Source organism: Magnolia sinica, chromosome 4, assembly GCF_029962835.1.
Source record: "Magnolia sinica isolate HGM2019 chromosome 4, MsV1, whole genome shotgun sequence".
Lineage (NCBI taxonomy): Eukaryota > Viridiplantae > Streptophyta > Magnoliopsida > Magnoliales > Magnoliaceae > Magnolia > Magnolia sinica.
In genome coordinates, this window is record NC_080576.1 from 19,597,455 (window position 1) to 19,617,464 (window position 20,010).

General features: G+C 40.6%; 1 protein-coding gene across 1 annotated transcript in view; it reads right to left on the reverse strand.

Moving 5' to 3' along the window:
• Positions 1 to 7,551, reverse strand: part of LOC131242682 (DNA repair protein RAD16) — a 28,618-nt gene extending 21,067 nt beyond the window's left edge. The window contains exons 1-4 of the mRNA XM_058241483.1: positions 7,400 to 7,551; positions 5,961 to 7,306; positions 4,816 to 4,938; positions 4,667 to 4,740 (exon numbers count right to left, since the gene is read on the reverse strand). Coding sequence (XP_058097466.1) covers positions 4,667 to 4,740; positions 4,816 to 4,938; positions 5,961 to 7,306; positions 7,400 to 7,448 — 1,592 coding nt within the window. The 5' untranslated portion in view covers positions 7,449 to 7,551. The remainder of the gene's footprint in view (positions 1 to 4,666; positions 4,741 to 4,815; positions 4,939 to 5,960; positions 7,307 to 7,399) is intronic.
• Between the last annotated feature and the right edge of the window lie 12,459 nt (positions 7,552 to 20,010).

The window sequence follows — 20,010 nt, forward strand, 5'->3', positions numbered from 1 at the left end:
AGCCACCCACGCCGAGTGTACCCCTGCATCCCACAAGCCACCTCACTCAAGCCCGGTGTGAAAATCTCATTGTATTAATCATCCCCCGTGAGGAGTCTCGAACACGAGACCTCCCGCTCTGCTACCACTTTGATGTAGGAGAATGGCGAATCAATCCTTTTATACTATCAATGATCACCTTATAGTTTTTGCCAGAGGCGAAATCTCCTCAGCCGATGGGAATTGATAAGGACATCCAAGCATCATACCAGAGGAAGAGGATTGAGTGGCATTTTGATGGGTTTAGAAGGTTGTAATGGAAGGGGAAAGAGGAAGGCAAGAAGAAGAATACATTTTGAAGAAAAGAAAAAAGAATGATGTACCTTGGGAAATCCACTACCAAACAAGCTTCTACCCTTCCACAATTTAATTAGAATGGAGAGTTTCTCACAAACCCTAAAACACAAAAAGAAAAATTCCTTCACACAAGAAAGCTTCTCTTTTTTTCTTTCTTCTCAATAACATTACTAGAGTTGGACCTGCACCCCCCCTGTGCTTTTATAATTAAAAATTCAGAATAATTACAACTATGTCACTCACTTAAGTGAAATGGCCCATCATCCAAAATAAGAAAACTAAAGCATTTATTATCAATCTCAACCATCAAATAAATCCTAAAAACAAGAAAGAAAAAAAAAACATAAAGAAAGCAATATCAAAGTCCAAGGGGCCCAAATTTAAAAGATTTGGTGGCATGATAGCCTAATCGACAAAATCCAACAGTCGAACCAACACGAAATAAAAATCATATGACTAAAATGGTCTCATAAGCAGCCCAAGGCATCATCCCAAAGTGGGGTCTTTCTAATGCACGTCCAATGCATGTAGGGTCTTTAAAATGCCTAGCGAGCCCCATCTGGAACTCGTCTCCCATCCATAAAGAAAGTTGCGCTGATGTGGGTGGTCGTCTCGATCTATGGTATACCCGAGTAGGTCCTCTGATGTCCCCATTTTTATTTTTTTTTGAAAAATCACAAAGTTATATTAAAGAAGGGACAGAATACAAAAAGGAGGAGAGGGAACGCTGAGAGAGCATGCCCAACTACACTCTGAGAAAAAGAAGATCACTGCCCTTTAGGCATACAACATGTGAAGCCCATTCTATCAAGGTGCGCTTAGCCTTACTAGCTACATACTCAGCAGAATGCTCCAAATCTCGAAAACATCTCTCATTTCTTTCTTCCCAGACGCACCACCATATTGCTATTAAAGCCATTCTCCAGATCTTTGATCTCTGCTTGCCTAAGCTCACCCCATGCCACGATTTAAGTAAGAGATCCGCTAAATCTGGAAAACACCAGCTGATTCCGAATCAAGAGAGGAAATCAGACCAAATGCGATTGATAAATGGACAGAGAATGAGAAGGTGATCCACCGATTCTTCTTGTGCCATGCAACAAAGACATACATTCACCAAAGTCATTCCCCTCTTCCTCAGGTTATCAACCATGAGAATTTTCTTCTTACCAACCAACCATCCAAAAGAGATATGTTTGGGAGGAATAGAGTATTTCCAGATGTGGTTAATCAGCGATTTAGTTTTGGGGAGACTATTGTTAACCAGCTACATGAAGAGAGATTTAACCGAGAAGCAACCAGATTTATCAGGCCTCCATATTAACTTGTCATCACTAGACTGATCCGGCACAATTTTGAAAATGTGATCACGAAGAGCTACGTACTCACTAATTTACCAATATTGAAGATTCTTCTGCAGGCCACATTCCACACAACTTTCCCACCTTACAATTCATAACAGGAAGCTACAGAAACCTCTTGATTTGGGGTAAGGAGAAAAATATTCAGAAATTCATTTTTCAATGGCATGTCCCCTACCCATAAATCTTGCCAAAAACGGATGTTGTCTCCCTTCCCAATCTGGAATCCAACTCCCTTGATCACCTCTCTTTGCAAGGAGATAATGCCCCTCCATAGATCAGAGGCCCTACAGGAGGAGGATTCCTTGGTCCACCAACCTCCAACTGAACTGCCGTATTTACTTTTGATTAACTTGTTCCAAAGAGACTCTCTTTCGGATCCAAGTCTCTAGATCCACTTACCTAAAAGAGCCTAATTCATTTTCTTAAGGTCCTTGACCCCTGCTCCACCTTCCTGGAAGTGTTTGCAAACCTCTTTCCAAGCAACTAGATGAAATTTCTTTTTCTCTTGCTTTCCTTGCCATAAGAAGTCCCTTCTTAATTTTTCCAAAGTAGCCAGGACTATCAGCGGGCATTTGAATAAAGACATGAAGTATAATGAGAGAGTTGATAAAGCGGCCTTGATAAGCGTAAATCTCTCCCGGCGATAGGTATCTACACTTCCAAGAAGCCAAATATTTTTCGAACCTATTTATGACCTTGTCCCAAAGCTACTTAGGGGGTCTACCAATATACAGGGGTAGCCCAACAAAATTGGTTGGAAAGTGGTTGGAAGCCGTAGAACAGCGGAAGTCTTCTGCATAATTCCTTAGCTCCTCATCCTCCATATTGACACCAAGCATCTTAGATTTAGATAAGTTAACAATAAGCCCCGAGACAACTTCAAAGCAACGAATCGTCGTACGCAAGTTATTAACCTTATCTATATTTGCCTCGCTAAATAGTAAAGTACCATCCGCAAACCGAATATGGGAAATCAGGGAAGCCATACCTTTCACGCTAATTCCACTTAAGATACCTGTTTCTTGGCCTTTTTCAAGCATTCTTAAGAGGGCCTCCCCTACTATGAGGAATAGAAACGGGGATAGAGGATCACCTTGCCACAATCCTCTAGAACTTTTGAAAAAAACCTTTCAAGGATCCATTAAGTAATATAGAAAAATGTGCCGAACCGACACATTCTCGAATCCACCCTCTCCACTTATCACCAAAACCCATCCGCTTTAACATGTATTGCAAAAAGTCCCAATCCACATGATTGTTAGGTTTTTCAATATCCAACTTGCAAAGGATACCTTTCTCCCCTGAAATATGACCGAATGCAAGCATTCATTTGCAATGAGAGCACAATCGAGGATCTGATGTCCAACTTGCAAAGGATACCTTTCTCCTCTGATGTCCCCATCAATTTAGTACATTCCAAAACTAGCCATCGCATATGCATTTCATCCATATGTAAGAGGTCTTGAATTCTTCATGCGTCTAAACCACACAATCATCCAATCAAGTACGAACAATTGTGTGACCAAGCCCATATGATAGTATATTAGGCCCTTCCAAGGGTCCAGACTACATATCAAACTATCCAACTGTCCAACTGTCCGGATTAGAGATCTGGATCATCTAATCCCCAAATTAAAGATCTAGACCACAACAATTGTCCATATTGACCTGCTAGACCAGTTGGATCATACTAAAGGCCCTGATGGTTATTTTGGACCAGATAAATGATCTGATTGGATGGAGTACTCACAAATCCAAACGGATTTCCCTAATTGATGACCAGTTAGACTGTGGGACCCAATAGTCTATTTATTCCCCATCATTTAACCTATATACAAACCATAAAGCCCTTTCTTGGTGCTTGTGCAATCTGTAATCCACAAGGCTATATGTAGACATCTTTGGCAATATTTGGATTCCTAACACAGTTTATTTTTTAGGTTATAGTTCCCTTTTATTGTTGCAAGTGTTATTTGAAAGATTATATTTGGTCAATGGGATTCTAAAGTTGGGAGTTTCTTTAGAAGGTATTTTGCAGAAGCTTCTTAGATGGTTTCTGCATTGGGATTCTAAAGTTGGGAGTTTTTGTAGAAGGTATTTTGTAGAAGCTTCTTAGATGGTTTCTGCATTGGGATTCTAACCTAGGAGTGATTCTAAGAATCTAGTGGTGCAATGCCTCTACATCCCTTTGGTGTGACTACGTAGGGTTTCCTTTGCTGTGTGCTTCCACATATTTATCCTCTTTTTTCTTTTTCTTTTTCTTTTTTTTTCTTTTTTGGTTCTAATTTCTGTACTCAGTGAGGAGATCATCAATTTTGTGACATAATATTGGAGGTTTGATCTTCAAATTGATAAGTTCAAAGTGTTGTTCTTATCAAAGTTAAAGTTGCTAACAAATGATCTTTCTTCAACTCCAATGACCTCATTCATATCTTGCGTTGATGCAACTCAAGATTAAAAGTGAAACTTTATGCATTTTAATAACTTATAAGAAATAGCCCTTAGGAATTGCCTGAGATACTACACATTGGAATAGTAGTCTACATTTTTCGAAGTTCAATCAGCTCAGGATTTTATTAATAAGGTAGTAATTCAAAGTTATCAATGTTAATATCTTCTTGAATAAACCATGAAATTACATGAAACATGCAAGGTTGGAGTAACTGATTTTGGCTGCACATCCCTACAATAATAACTACATAAAAATAATTTATACGTTTCAACTTGATATCTGACATTTCATGTCAACACAAACTACAAACAAATTTCCCAGTATCTCATTAATGTAAAATGTGGAGATCTCCAGTAAGTAAACCTGGTGTAAGTATTTTTATTTTATTTTTATTTTTTTTAGAGGCAACGAAAGAATTTCATTAAAACAGGAAAAAAGGAACACAAACAGAGGAAAGAAAGAACCTGGTGCAAGTATTAAGCGAACATAAAATGAAAACATCAAAATTACTTGCCTGTAATCGAGCGACTTGCAATCGCAATCCTTGCAGTAATAATATGAGTAAGGGGATATTTGAAGGAAGCGGATCTGAATATAACAACTAAAACTATCAGCCAACAAAAATAATGAATACTAGTTTAATGAACATTAGATTAAACTAACCAGTGAGTAAAGTTCTCCGACACGATTCTGAAGGGGAGTCCCACTCAAAGCCCATTTATATGAAGATTGTAGAGTAAGAACAGCCCTTGCAGTACTAGAACGTCTATCTTTGATATAATGAGCCTACACCAGCAATTAACCTTGATTAATAGTTATTTGAAAGGAAAATTAGTGAAGGGTTAGGTTAAGGAGAAGAAGCTGGCATGAAATTAGCAGGTTCAGAGACAGTTAAATGACTGCATAACATACCAAGCTATTGATTGATAGCTTGGTATGTTATGAAGACTGCTTGAAGCACATAGAGCAAGAATATGATTTTATTTTTTTTTATCAGTTAGAAGATGGCTGAAACTGGCTATGAGCACATCACCATGCCTCCATAAAACTTAGGATTAAGATCTGCATGTGACAAGCAACATTAGCAAATAGTATCAACCTACAAGCTATTGATTGATACACTTTGGCAATGGACATGAACATTCAATTAGTGAACCGCATCTTGGATGAGACAGCCCAAAAATCATGCCAATTGGAAGTTCATGCCAACCAATCACCCACTTTTGGACAGCCAATAGAAGTTTAAGCAAAAGTAGAAAAGGCCTCTGGATTGAATAACAAGTAACTGCTGATTGTTGCAATTTTTTACACTAGCCATCAATGAGAAGTCCTATCAGTTTGTTGGTCCGGAATGGTTGGCACATTAGCCATTTACTAATCGGTCGCTGTGATCCGTCACTTGAGATGGCATTTGGATGTAGCACCGAATATCAGTTGGTGGGAACTCCAGGCCAACAAGGTTCAATTTGCATTGGGGCAGTGCGGAACTGCATGAAGAAGGCTTCTATGCTTCTTGCTTTTTCTGCCCCAAATATGAAATCCCACTTGCATCTGAGCAAATCAGATTGACCCTGGGCACTCCCAAATTTACCTGGAAGTTATCTGTCTTCACAATACCCCTATGTTTTAACAAATTCAGCATACACAACAAACCCATCAGTAAATCGGTACCATGCATGCAACATTGACAGAAGCGGAATCATGCTTATAGTTAAGCTGATAAAGGAAGAAAGTGATATAACACCCAAGGAAGACATTTTTCCAAATCAACTGCAATAAAAGTAATCGACACAATAAAGTTAACTTACCTCATCCAAAATAATCCGCTCCCACTTCACAGAATGCAAAACTGATTTCCTTGCCGATGATCCTCCACTTCTAGCTGCTGAATTATCATTAGAAGATCTAATGCCTGGTTTCTTAGGTGCACGGCCTGGCTTCTTACCCTTCGCAGATCCCTTCCCTTTCCCAACCTTGTTGTCATTGTTCACATCTTCTTCTTCTTCTTCGATGACATCAAATTTCTTTTTTGAGCTGCCAACATTTCCCACATGCTTCTTCTTGGCTTGTTTTGACTGCTTTGCAGTTTTAACAGCACTAGGCCCACAGAAGTACTTCAAATGGATAGTCATTTTATTGGGATAAAACAATTTCCCACACCAAACGCATCGCTCCTTGGGTGGCATATTATTCTTCCTGTAATCTGCCTCAACGATGGAGTAAGTAGTAAGAATGAAGTCATACTTGAAGAACTGGTCGAATCCCTTCTCCCTTTTCGCCCCATGATAAACAAGAACTTTGACACTCCCTTCTGATGTGAACTTTGTAATCTCATTCACCCACTGAACTACAGCGACCAATGGGCAGATAACCAGTGTCCCTTTGATTTTGGGCAATGCAGGAGACGATGAGGACGAGGGATTTCCAAAGTCAAGGTCTGTGGGGCAAAAAGACGAGGATGAGGGACTTCCAAAGTCAAGGTCTGTGGGGCAAAAAGCACGAGTGGCAAGAACAAGCGAAATTGCTTGGATGGTTTTTCCCATACCCATCTCGTCTGCAAGAATACCACCTCGGATGGACGATTCCTCCTGTTTTACGGCCCAAGCCAGCCATTCCTTCTGGAACCTCAGTAGAGGCATGACAAGGTCCGGCGGTGGGTCCGCCATTTCCGGGACAGTCTCTCCGTGATCATCAAGATTGGGGTCATCATTTTCATGGGCATCAATCCATCTCTCATTCTCCTCCTCCAAAACCTCCCAAATCAAAGGCGGGTCTCCCTCTTTTCTACCTTTTCTCGCTTGCTTCCCCTTCTTCTTCTTCTTTCCCTTCCAAGAAGGATCACCAAAATGGATCTCTTCCAGCTCTTCATCTTCTTCACCGCCGTTGATTCCATCCATCGAAGCCTTCTGTGTCCTTCTCATCTTCTTCTTCCATGCTCTTCCGTTCCTCTTCTTCCATCTCCTTCGGAAAGGAACGGCATTCTCGGGTTCCAGATCATCTAAACCGAACGTCAGTGAATCATCACTGTCGATTCCTTCCGACGGACGGTAAGGAACATCATCGTCGCTGTTGTAGCTGAAATCGGACGACGGCAAATGGTCTTCTAAGTCGAGATTCAACGATACAGAAGTTTTTTTGGTCCGTCGCTTCTTTCCTATACCACAAAAAGGGGAAATGAGGGAGAGATGTAAAGGTTGGGCGTTAGACTAAGAGACGAACAGAGGAAAAAGACGGGCGGAGAACTGACCTTTTCTGGAATTCCTGTTAGAGCTGCCGCCGTTATAACGGCGTTTCATTGCTGCTTTCCTTTCTCTTCTTCCACTGGCCTTTGAAGAGAGAGACGAGAAGAGGGGAGAAGATCAAGAAAACGCGGGAACCTTTATTTATACCGACGTTGGTCTGCCATCGTGTCCTGTGTCAGGTTAGGGTTGCAACCGCCCAAGGTCTTGTGGGGCCCACCATGCTGTATATGTAACATCCACTCCGTCCATAAGGTTATATCCTCGGTTCTTGGCCGTAGGAAAAAAATCGGCTGAATTCATTTTACTCAGATGGGCCATGCCACAGCTAATGATAGGGATGGTTTCTAACCATGGGTTTGTGTGTGGGGCCACAGAGTTTCTCTTTCATCCAATCTGTTAAACATGTGTAACTCATGGAGATTAAGTGACTATAAAAAAATCAGACGGATCCAAAACTCAGGTGGGCCTTGATCTTGGTGGTCTCAGAAGAAATCCCCAGTGGTGTGGTCCATTTTAGCGTTATATCAGGCTAATATTATATATATACGGTTAAAATAAAGGTTCTTACCTGATGGACGGAGTGGATTTACATATATAATGATAAGAGACAACTCAAATTTTTTATTAGAATTATATTAGATAATTCTCCCTTTCTTTTCTTTTTCTTTTTTTTAAATCTGCAAGGTGAGGTCATGCTTTTTTTAGTGGCACGAATAATAAGAGTCGTCTGCCAACCATATGGTGTGTGACATCCGCTCCGTCCATTAGCTTAGCCTCTAGCTGTTAAGGGAGCGAAGAATCTGACTGATCAACAACTCTCAGGTGGGCCACACCACGAGGAGAGAACGTTGACCATAGGTTCGCCGGTGGGGGCCACCACATGATGTTAACGCTCCGTCTGATATGAAAGTCAAGTGCGCGGTGCGCCTCTCGCTATGAGTGGAAACGGGAAAATAGCCTGATGCGAAACTCGGGTGGGCCATATCTCCTGAAATGATTAGTTTTAGCCATGATTTTGCACTTTCTACTATGTTTGGCCAACCTGAGTTAGTGATTTTTGGATTGTAAGGTGGAAATTAATGCTTGCACCTGATAGACGGAGTGGATTCACATATACGATGCAATGGCCACCAAGGGACTCGGATGCTATAACAGATCACTGCCACACGTGTGGTTGATCCGCACACTTTGAATTCATGTGTATATTTCGTGTCTTTGGGATCCACTATGTGAAATCTATTCCATACATAGAGATGCGCAACTCAATCCTAGGCCTTGGGGCCAAAAATAAATCAGATCCACATATCAAGTGGGCCACATCGTAGAGAACAATGAGATGTGACACCGGACATGTTTTTATGAATGAACTCTCAGGAACGAAATATTATAAAAATAAGCCTAATCTTTTAAAAAAAACTCGAGGGCCACAACGCGTGGGCTATTAGTCGTATTTTTACATATTTTTTTTTCCATTGGTGTGGTCCATATGAGTTTGTAGTCTCTGTAATATTTTGTATGTACAGTGAATATAAAGATTATCACCTTATGGACGGAGTGGATTTTATACATAGAACATGCGGACACCAAAGAGCTTAGGGGTTTTATATGCTCCGTTAAACAGATGTTGTATACGATCCCGTACTCGGGTCTTATCTTTTCTCGCGTTTGTCCGGATGCGGGACTTTTGCTGAACGAGCGACGTGGTGGTGACTAGCAACAGGCTGCTATTTTTTTTTGCCCTTCTTTTTTAGCTTGTTAGTACACTGTACATCCCACTGTCAGCTCACACATCACTGCTAGCCACCCCCGAATCGATACCAAGACCTCAGTTTGGAAACGATCATAGTAGCACTTGTGTGAGCTCTTCAAACGTACATACCGATTAGTTGTACAAAAATCCAGACCGTCCAAAACACTGAACAGTTTGGATGGAGCACGACCAAAAATTTTGGCTGAGAAAAAAATATTGACCTTGTAATTTTCCAGTGCCAAAAATCGATACCTATTTTACTTTCGATCGTCCATTTAGTAGCCACAGAGGGATCCACAATTTTAGATGGTTAGGATTGATTGATCAAAGTAATCTTAGATATATGCTCAATTCCCAGAGGGATTCACAATTTTGGATGGCCTAGATGGATGTACGTTAGTGCCCCATGAGAGGATGAGTGACCACTGTTAAAAATGGTGAACAACTTACCCATCCTTCACCGGTTCAATTCCGAAAAAATTACGACTGTAGACCTTATATTTTTAGGGTAATTATTTTTCTCGCTACCGGACGGACGGACGGACGAAAATAGATTTTTAAGGTACTGACAGACGAAAATAACCCTAAAATACTGGGATTCGGGTAAAAAGCAGGTGAAAAGGGAGGGTTAGTTTCGTCCGAAACATATTATCCGTACAAATAGGGTCTATTTTAGTATGTAAGTTCTGTGGTCGGTCGAGACAGGTGAAAAGGGTAAAAGGCTGTGTCTACATTAAAAAAGAACCCGTGCAAACGGTACCAGATGTCCAATTCGCTGACCAAGACTTTGAATGGAGCCTATTAATTTTATTTATAAATTTTTTAAAAAAAATTTGCACTTGGCAATGTCACATTAACACACTTGATTTTCCTTTGAATTTGTCCCTGATGTACTCCGGTTTGGCTCTTGAGTTAAGTACTATTTAGGTTTGTTTATACCAAAAACTGACCAAACAAGATCAATACCAAAAATAAAGTCACGTGACATATTTGATATTTTCAAAACATACGCTAACTATATTAAAGACATTAGATCTTCGGGAGACCTTCATTGTTTAAACTATTTCCTAATAAGAATGAATAATTGTTAAGGCTACGTCAGCATTGGATTACGTTTTAAGCATTCGACGAAAGCAAAATTATAATTATGAATATATAATTATTCTTTCCCAATTGATTACATACAAAGGCACCATGTGTACAAGCGATTATTCTCGTATCTCTCCCAGAGAAAGCTATAAATAACGTAGGCAAATATGAAGAGAATAATTTAATCAAATCCAAACACAGTCAAAATCAAAACCAATCTACCAACCAGTGCAACACTATTTATACTAGTTTAACTTATCATCTCAATTGCTCATCAATTATGGGATGTTTAGTCTATATGAATAGTTTAGTTTAAGTTCGTCGCTATGATCATGTTGGACCAATTTATAGCCAACTTATAGCTGTCAATATTAATAAATTATACATAAATAATGTTTTCTTTAAAATATAAAAGCTGGAAATCGAAATTAATTTAAAATCAGGACAGGCTGAAGCACATATTAGAACGATGTCCTTAAAGCGTTATTTGCCCCTACTCAAGTAATTTAAGCATGTTGAAAGGTTATTGGCAAATTACTCCTACGATACGACGAGCTTGGTATGAATCTGCGTTCAGCAAACACGAAGATTGATTAATGGAACTCTATTACATAATTTCTAGCAGAAAAATAAAAGGAAAATTCCCATAAAAAAGAAGAAGAAGAAATGTGAATTAGTCCACTATACTGGTTTATTTTTTAACTAATGATTCAGATGAACCGTTCTAGACCACACCGCTGGTCTAATCTTTAGGCAATGGTTCAAATAAACATTGCTGTCTTGCTGGAACTTCTGGTTTATAGGAGAGTATGTGGTTCTCGTTTGAGTCTGTTGGAGTGTGTTGTGATGGTTTGAAAACTCAAACATGCCCAGTATATACAGGCTATGGTGGTTGGGAGTTATGGTTCAAGGAATTTAATCTAAATGACCATTTTTAACTGTTGGGAGAAACTAGTCGTTATTGGCAGTTTATAGTTGTTATGCATGTGGTGTAATGGCTACTGTGTGCAGTTGTTTCTAGCCATTGTGAGACACTTGCTCGCCATTTATAACTATTGGACTAGCCACATGTAACAGTTTTTGCATGGTTAATAATCAATTGCATGAGGAGTTACACCTTCTTGCAACAATTCTTTTCAGCCTCTATATAATACAAGGGACATCATTCAGTTCTCTAGATCCACACTACCTCACATGCCCACGCCCTCGCACCGAGCCTATGCCCGAGCGCGGATGTTCCGGTCCATTTTCCTTAGACTACGTGAGTAAATATTATAATACTCTACTCACCACATATATACTTAAAATCATTTTTATCTTTTTCTAATATGGGCTTATTTCCAAAACACAAGAAAAAGTATTCTGCAAATGTAACATCCTGGATTTTCACTGTTTTGGATTTCCAAAATTCCTTTAATTTTTTTTATTTAATTAACTTATAATATTACTTATTAACCATTAGCACTCAATGTTAGTGTATACAGGGGTGGTACCAGTAAAGAACCGCACCAGTCCGATTAATCAGCCGTAGGAAGCCAATGAATCTGCTCGATTACTTGAACATCAGGTGTAGTGTAACGTCCCGCCCAACCAAAACAGTGTCCTAGGGCATCCACGTAGGATTTATCACAAGACCGTTCGTTTAAGCTACTCGTAGTGAAGTATCACAAATAAATTAGACCAAAATTGCCCAATTGATTAGGTCAGACGGGTCCTGATAGAACTTGGTGCGGGCCTCCAAGGCAGATGGCTGTTTACACCTAGCGACAGCCCGTGCGGGCTGTACCGCGATGCGGGAAGGTCAGAAAAATCTAAAAATTTAGGGAACCATAGAGTTCACTGGGCTTGTGGACCATCGTGGACCATGGACTTATTGGACACCCAGAAGTGGGATCTGGCACTGACTAAATGCACCCCACTAATGCCAGGACCAGAATCTGGCACTTGCAAATGAAACTGCGATACCAGGCTATCCAATAGTCGGATCTCTTTCACATTTATGGTGGAGGTCTATTGAATTTTCCTACACCCGTCCACCAACTCAGGAACCCGATCGTGGGACGGTGACTGTCGATCACAAATCGGACTCGTACGACCAAACCCCAGATCCGATCGTCCCTAAATTTTGCATGGCCCTTCATCGGGCCATGAAGCATCTATCCTAGAAATTTCATAGCCAAAGGGCCACCATAACCACTCCAATCACTATAACGGACCCCTCAGAGTCGTTTAAGGATCAGAACCGTTGACTCAAACCCCATAACCGTTCATCCATTTGTTCTCAAATTTTATATGGCCCATCATTGGGCCATAAGCCACCTACACACCAAATTTGGTGGCCAAGGGAGTGTTGGGTCCGCTCCAAATCTAATGAGTAATCCTATAGGGCCATTGTGGGAATTCATTGAAACTTAAGGCCAGAGAGCCTAAATCTAACCGACCCTTCGCTAACTAATCAAGGCAAGCATGATTAAATTAAAGATCTAACTGGGGCAGAGTCAGATAAGGCCCGGATATTAAATAATAGACTAAATCAACCCCATTACTCTTTTAGTTTAAAACCGACGGTTTAGAGTAATCATAACCAAATATCCACTTTCACTAGTTATAAATAGGCCACCTTATAAATATAGTTAATCCAAACCCTGATCATTACCCACGAGAAATCTCAAAACCTAATTCATTCCAAAAATGTCCCGATTTTCTGAACAAGCTCTAGACCGCTCGTTGGTGGGCCATTAGTTCCAAAATTATAGAGTAATGTTCGTCTTACTGGGCTCGACATTCATTGCGGGAGTCAGACCTGGGTAGTGTCCAGAACCGCTCAACTTGAGCCGAAGGACAAGTGCATGAGAAGTGCAAATACCTTAAGGAAAGGAGCTGGAATTTAAGTGAATTGAGTCATCCACTCTTATGCAAAGTTGAGGATTTCGGACCGTCGGTTTGCGACCAAACTTCACACGTGAAGTAAGGATATTTTTCTACTTATATCCGTATAGTCATGGCCCCGATCGACCATTGGTGACCGTTGAACAGACTTTTAATCGTATCTGTCGATCGGCGCATCCAAATGGCGGGTCGATCATGTTCATACGTAGATCATCATTAGGGCTAATTATCCTACGGTGTATATCAATATGTACACCCTAAGTGGGCCCTAGATCTTGAAAAGACCATCCGATAAGTCTAGTATAGTAAAAACCCAACACTTGTGGCCATTTCCACCAAATCTAGCATTATAAAAGGGCCTCATTTGGGCACTCTCTCTCCCCATACGATTTTGGCCTAGAGAAGGAAAGAGAGAAGAGATAAAAGGGGAAGAGAAAGAGGAGAAAGGAAGAGAAAGAGAGAGGAAGAAGAGAGTGAAGGAGGGTGTTGTTAATGGTGGGGCCCAAGGGAGCCCAACCTTGCAACTCTCTACCTCATCTCCAAAAAAACCCTCCACCACGACCACACATTCACTCCGCTGATCGTCTAGGTAAAATCTCTCACCAATTTTTCTTGAAATCCATGTATTGAGGAGAAATTAGCATGGATTCTAACATATAAATGCTTGCTTTATGGATTCCGGCCGTTCAACCCCAAAAATCCCTGCTCTTAGGTCGTTCCCAAGCCTCCAATGAATTCGAAGGTGTGGACTATTGTTCTTAGGTGGCCTAGCACCAATTTTAATACGAGATTAATGATTTTGGTTGCTTGGATGTCATATTTGGAGAATCTAGAGAAATCGTAGGAATTGTAGGTTTGTTGGAATAATATGGAATTGTTGGTTTGACTCCAATGATGATTGTCCTTGCCTCTCACATGATTTGGTGTATGGATGTTCATGCCTTGTGTGATTTTCTCATGTGTTGTTGCCTCATAGGATGTATGATTTATTGCTCTTGTACATATGATTTCTCAACATGGAGGAAGTGTTAACTTCCTCACCAACCCACACCACACACATACATTTTATTTATAATATTAATAGTTACTTGTTAGAGAAATTTGAATTGTATGTTGAGCAACATGAGAACATAGTGTTGAATATGCTTGATGTTACTTTGGTAGTTGACATGCTATAAGTCCCTATTTCCACCCTTGGGTTGGTCAGGAACTTGAGGAGAGACGGTAGTCCCATCGGTAGGACTACGCTATGGTTAGACTTGTCGGTTTGGGCGGGTGTGTTCGGGTGGTTGTAGTTCAACTACATGGGTCCTTTGTGCCCGATGTCACTCGCCTCATGCTCGCTCGACTCGGGTGATCTAGCCTACTGTCTGACCAACCTTGATTGTTAACCCTCTTTGTTCACACTTGTATGGAACCTGGAACACCTTACAATCGTTGTAGCCCATCAATAACCCACTTGAAATTTGGTCCACAGCCTCGTGAGCCGGGCATGGTGGAATGGGACACTATGTTCGAGTTGTCGGCTTATGCTGGGGTACCGCGCCTCCCCGTAGTGACCGCGAGCGATCCCTTTCTCATAGCACTCCTTATGTGCTTGAAGTCGGGGATGAGGAACCCGACGGGATCACGGACCGCGGGGTCTCGGCCTCACGCATTGGGGGGTCTTGGCCTCGCAACCCGTTTAGGGCATTGATACGTGGGGTGTACCAGATTCTCAAATCTGTTGGATGAATGGACCTAACTAATCACACGGCTAACACGATCATTGCATCGCACTAGTTAGGGTGGCGACTCGGCAGTCGAGGTCGCACTGAGGGAGTGTTGGTATTGGCGATCGTTAGATGTTGTCGCACGAGGGAGCGTTGTGGTGAGAGCATGCATTATGTCATGCTGCACACATGCGCATTAATAAGATTACTTAGACGTATGTGATTGTTTGCTTTTCATTAAGATCATATCAAAATTGATGCCTGTGATAACTTGAGATTAATAACACCCACTGAGTTGATCACTCACTCCCACTATGGGACGGTGTTTTAAAACACTAACCAGACCCGTTCATAGATGCAGGTGACTCAAGGCTTAAGGAGCCTGGTGAGGAGAGCTTCGAGGAGGAGGACGAGTTGTCCTACTTCCAGTTGATGGACGGTTCTCCGCCAGCTTGAGAGGTGGGATTGGATCGCTGAGCGGGGGCTCAGTTTTATTCCTTTTTGGACTTACTATTCTTTTGCGATTTTGTTAGGTAGCTTCTTATGCGACCCATGAATTCTTTTGGACATGTATATATATTTGTATTCGATCTCCTTCATTTCAGTGGACTTGTGTGGATGTACTTCATGTTTCAGGAGATTCCAGGCTGCACATTTAAACTGGATCGCATATTAATGAAAATTGGCTATAAGTGACCCTGGGAACTCGGGAGTCGAGTATATACACGACCTCCGATTTCTAGGGCGTTACAGCAAACCTTATATATATATGATAAAATATAAATTTTTATTTACAATATATTAAAAAACAATATATATCAACAGTTAATAGCTATAAATCACTTCCACCTACGCTTATGTACCGGATCTGAATGAATACCTCAGGGGTCGTCTGGTACCATGGATTGGAGGGGGTTTCAAATCCCCTTAGTTGTCTGGCAGCATAAAATAACTAGGGGTTTCAAATCCAGGGGTTTTTTTATCCCCTCTTTGAGGGGGTTTGTAATCCATGGTGAGAGGTTGGATTACACCTAAAATCATTTCAATAGTTGCAAGTGGAACACGTGTGTCACTGTATACTATCATTTTATTGGGCACATGGCCCACTAATGATGATCAACACTGTCCAAACATTGTCCAGTACCGTCCAAACATTGTTCATATTAATCAGCGATTAAAAATCGTTGATTAGTCACTCATACATGATTTTGTGCTTGCGATCTATTCGAGACTTGGAATTTCATCATTTTCAGGCAAAGCATATATTTCAGTGGGCTTATTACAACCATAGGGTCAAAAATTATATATCTCACTAATTAGGGATATTAAAGTTGATTTGGTAATTAAATTCAAATCCCCATAAATATACTAAGCACATGCATTTTTGAATTAAAGTTGATTCACGCTCCAGGGTAAGGATTTACCAATCTAGGGGGTTCCGAATCCAAGGGGGTTCCAAATCCACGCTCCCAAATAGGCCCTTAGCTTTATGAACAGTTAACTTACGCTTGTATAATGTTGGGCGAACCATGACTGTAATTTTTGGTATTATATTTGCCTCGCTCATCAGCTCTCAACTTTGTAAAGTAACTACGCCCCGATCCATAGCTCAGAGTACCAGAGGATATCTCGTTTGAACACTGATGTCTTGGCATTTATTCCTAGTGGGGGTGGCTAACAGTGAAGTGTGACTTGACAGTAGGTGTACTAACAAGCTAACAACCAAAAAAAAAAGAAAAAAGAAAAAGAAAAAGAAAAAAACTTCGTAAAATACCTTGCTACTTGCTACCATCAGTTAGGCCAATGATTGAAATTTTAGTGGCGCGTATCACTGGTTTTCTTATTATTATTATTATTATTACTCTATATTCTCTCTTATTCTTTTTCCATACTAGCTGAATGAGACGCGCGTGCTTGCTTGTTTGTGCTTTTTATGGCTGCCCAACCACATCGTGTGAGACATCCACTCCGTTCATCAGCTTAGCCACTAGCTGTTAGTTCATATAGCTAAAAATCTGACTGATCAACAACTCAGGTGTGCCACACCATGAGGAGAGGACCTTGACCATAGGTTTGTAGTAGGGGCCACCAACATGTTTATATCCGTCTAACAAGAAAATCAAGTACGCCTGAAAGCTCGCGTGGAAGTATAGCTGGGTACCACCGATGTCAAACACGAAGCTGATCCAAAACTCAGGTGTGCCGTATCGCCGGAGTTTATTTAGCAGCTCTATGCCTGACTTTGCATTTTCTGAATGTTTGTCCAACTTGAACTTTCGGTTAGGGTTATTTTTGGTTTGTACGGTGAAAATTATTGCTTGCAACTGATGGACGGCGTGTATTTCGTATAAACGATGTAATGGCCCCAAATCACTCGGTTGGTATAACCGTTCACTACGGTGGAGCCGCACACTCTAGATTCATGAGGATATTGAGCCTGTGTCCCACCAAGCAGCCAGATTCACAGTTCAAGTGGGCCACACCAAAGAGGAACAATGAGATGGTACATGTCATTAACCACAGGTTTCCGTATATCTACTACGGAGCTTATCTTGCATTAAAGACATGCCTCATCAGCCCTCACGAAATATTATAAAAAGTAAACATAGTCTGAAAACTGGAAACGAATTGCATACTGAGTAAAGTCAGTAAGGCCCACGATGGATGTATGCATCCCATCCATGCTGTCAATTCGTTTTTTCATATAATTTTAGTGCATGAGATCAAAATTGAAGCATATAAAAAGGGACTACACCATAGGAAACAGTGGAAATAATGATCTCCATTGTTGAAACCTCCAGAGGGCTTATAGTGATGTTTATTTGTCATCTAACTTGTTCATAAGATCACACGGATATGGATTAACGGAAAACTCAAATATCAACAGACACTGACAAGTTTTCAATGGTAGTCATTCAATTCACACTTTTCGTGTAGTATAGTCCACCTAAGTTTTGGATATCCTCCCATTTTTGGATTTTATCATAAAATTATCTATGGATGGATGGATTAGATAAAAGACAGAAATCAATGTAGGCCTATTTGGCCAGCCGTATTAGATCGTATCAGATAAGATTGTATTCACAATCCCATCTGATAGACGGTGTATTTGGAAGAACGCAAGACACCTTGATGAAAATTATTTTGAGTTCCGTGCCTAAACGGCTGGATTTCGCTGTCCCTCTCCTGAGTTTTCCAAATCCCACCATGCGAGTTTTAGGGGAACGACGAGGCCTCTACTCGTGGGTCCCAACATGATGCATATATTTCATCTAAGCCGTCCATCCGATTCTCTACACTAGCTTAGCCTTTGAAACTAAAAATAAAGTTGATACTCATCTCGAGTGGGCCATAGCATGAGGTACAAGTATTGGAAAGCTCTAGCGTTAACGATTCTTTCGGTTTCATGGGTAGAGTTTTGGAGTGGGTTTCCACTCGTGGGACGGAGTTTTTGGAGTGTACTGAGTTACTCGGTATGCAATCCGCTTCCCTGAAAACTCGGGATGGTCAAAGCACATGTGCTGGATGTTTTTGACGTAAATTTACAGTTTTTCCATTTATGTGGTCTATATAAGTTTTTATTCACTGTGATATTTTGTATGTACGGTGAATATAAGGTTTATCATCTTCTGGACGGAATGGATTTCATACAGACATATAACAGGTTTGCACCCAAGAGCTGTGGTGTTTTACACGATGGGTACGTAAGGTGTTGTATGGGATCCTAGTCGGCTACTCATTTCTTCTCTTGACTTGCGTTTGTCCGGATGCGCAGCAGCATTCGCTGACCGAGCGACGTGAATGTGACTTGCGATTGACCCAATTTAAAAACGGTGGTGTCTCTTCAAACGTACATACAGATTAGTATTGCACAAATCCAGACCGTCCAAAACTCTTGACCAGTTTTGATGGACCATAACCAAAAATTTTGGCTGAGAAGAAAATATTAACATTCCAATTTCCCATTGCCACTCAGTATTCGTACATTTGGTAGCCGTAAATGGATGGTTAGGATTGATTGATAAGTAATTTTAGATATATGCTCAATTCGCAAAGGGATCCACAATTTTGAACGGTCCAGATGGATGTACGTTAGGGCCCGTGAAAGGATGAGTCACCGAGGTTAAAAATTATGCACAACTTACACGGTGGTGTAGCCATTCTCCACAGATACATTCTCGCTCACATGTGCTATAGTGTCCCCTTATAAATGGTGGTGGCTTTAAAACCGTAATATCGCATACTTGCAAGCAATCCAGGCTGTCCAATTAGCTGACCCAAGACTTTGGATGGAGCATAATGATTAGAAAAATTTGCAATTAAAAGTATAACTCTTGCCTTGGTGGTAGACTCACAAGAGTTTCACACGAAGTCAAGGTTTCGAGAACTATGTGTGGTGAAAATCCACATGATGTAACAAGTTATTATTACCTGCTATTGTAATTCTAGCAGCAACCCAACATAGATAGTGACAGCTATCGTGTCTGGTCTCAAAAACCAAGGTGGGAAAAAAGTGGATGCACAAAAACTGTGGGGTCCACCGGGATGTATCTGTCTTATCCAAAATGTCCATTAGGCCAACCCAGTTTAGGGCGTGAGCCTGAAAATGAGGCAAATCCAAAAGCTCAGATGAGCCACACCACAAGAATTTGTGGGACTTGAACCCTACTATTGAAAACTTGAGTCTACAAAATTTTTGGATCAAGCTAATATTTGTAATTTACTTTTGCCAATGTCTCAATGATCTTATGAATAGGTTAGATGACAAATAAACATTACACTAGGCCTTATTGGTATTTCAACTTTCAATGATGGATGTTGTTAGAATTACTGTTTTATATGATGTGGTCCACTTTAGCTTTAGATTTGCATTGTTTTTAGGCTCGTGCCTTAAAATGAGCTAGTAAAATAGATGGACAGCATGAATGAGAGACAAACATCATGGTGGGCTCCCTAGTTATAAGTTAGTACCCAGACAGATTTCATTCAATGTAATTTACTAGTGTCTACGTAAAACCAAACACCTCCCTATCCATCCGTTGTTGGAAAATATTCCAAAATATAGTATTTTGGACACTGAAAATAAATTAGTTATTTGCATTATAAGTAAGATAAAGCACATATAAGACATGCTGTCATTAAAGTATGAATCATTCTCTCCTTTCATATCAGAGAT